We start from the raw sequence: 1218 nt of genomic DNA, 5'->3' as shown, positions 1-1218 counted from the left end.
TTTTTAGGATGGAAAGGCTGTGGGAACAGTCAGGGTCAGGGGTGCGACCTGAGAGATGTTGAGGGAGAGGTGGTAGCTTGATGTCCAAGGTCAGTTTCAGCCTGTGTGCGGAGTTGATGGGCCGGGCGACCTCCATGCCTTGGGAGGCCGGCTACAGGCCTGATTTTGCAGCCCTCAGCACTCAGGTAGACCTGGAAGGCTATGGGACACCACCCCAGGGGACCTGGAGGGCCATGGGACACCACCCCGGGGGACCTGGACGGCCATGGGACACCACACCAGGGGACCTGGAGGGCCATGGGACACCACCCCGGGGGACCTGGAGGGCCATGGGACACCACCCCGGGGGACCTGGACGGCCATGGGACACCACCCCGGGGGACCTGGAGGGCCATGGGACACCACCCCGGGGGACCTGGAGGGCCATGGGACACCACCCCCGGGGGACCTGGAAGGCCATGGGACACCACCCCGGGGGACCTGGAAGGCCATGGGACACCACCCCAGGGGACCTGGAAAGCTATGGGACACCACCCCGGGGGACCTGGAGGGCCATGGGACACCACCCTGGGGGACCTGGAGGGCCATGGGACACCACCCCGGGGGACCTGGAGAGCCATGGGACACCACCCTGGGGGACCTGGAGGGCCATGGGACACCACCCCGGGGGACCTGGAAGGTCATGGGACAGTACCCCGGGGGACCTGGAGAGCCATGGGACACCACCCCGGAGGACCTGGAGGGCCATGGGACACCACGCTGGGGGACCTGGAGGGCCATGGGACACCACCCCGGGGGACCTGGAGGGCCATGGGACACCATCCCGGGGGACCTGGAGGGCCATGGGACACCACCCTGGGACCTGGAAGGCTATGGGACACCACCCCAGGGTTTGGAGAGAGAAGAGAGTCTTAGGTCCAGCCTGTGCCACACCCACCCCAAGAGGCGGCACTAGGGAGGGTGAGGCTGGGAGGAAGCTGGAACTGCCTGTGAAGAGGGAGCAGGTCCAGGATGGCTGGTCCTGGAGGCAAGTGACAGAATTGCTCAAACAGGACAGACTGGCACATGGGGTCCAATGCGGTTGATGTGCACAGTGAAATAAAGATTAAAAATTCTCCATTGGATTTTCTACCACCGGGCCTTTTGTGGGAGTGAAGGGCAGTTTCAGGGAGTGTGGAGGCCTGAGTAGATGAGAAAATGGAGGAGAGGAAGGAAGAG

At 64.4% G+C, this 1218-nt stretch overlaps 1 protein-coding gene across 1 annotated transcript; it reads left to right on the top strand.

Moving 5' to 3' along the window:
* The first annotated feature begins 265 nt into the window (after positions 1 to 265).
* On the top strand, positions 266 to 955 carry LOC121044605 (small nuclear ribonucleoprotein-associated protein B-like). Its single transcript, XM_040496903.1, has one exon. The coding sequence runs from the start codon at positions 266 to 268 to the stop codon at positions 953 to 955; it is 690 nt and encodes a 229-aa protein (XP_040352837.1).
* The last annotated feature ends 263 nt before the right edge of the window (positions 956 to 1218 follow it).

Source organism: Herpailurus yagouaroundi, unplaced genomic scaffold (assembly GCF_014898765.1).
Source record: "Herpailurus yagouaroundi ecotype Mexico unplaced genomic scaffold, PumYag 188, whole genome shotgun sequence".
NCBI classification, from domain to species: domain Eukaryota; kingdom Metazoa; phylum Chordata; class Mammalia; order Carnivora; family Felidae; genus Herpailurus; species Herpailurus yagouaroundi.
The sequence above is the reverse complement of the archived record's forward strand: the minus strand, read 5'-3'. Positions and strand labels throughout refer to the sequence as shown.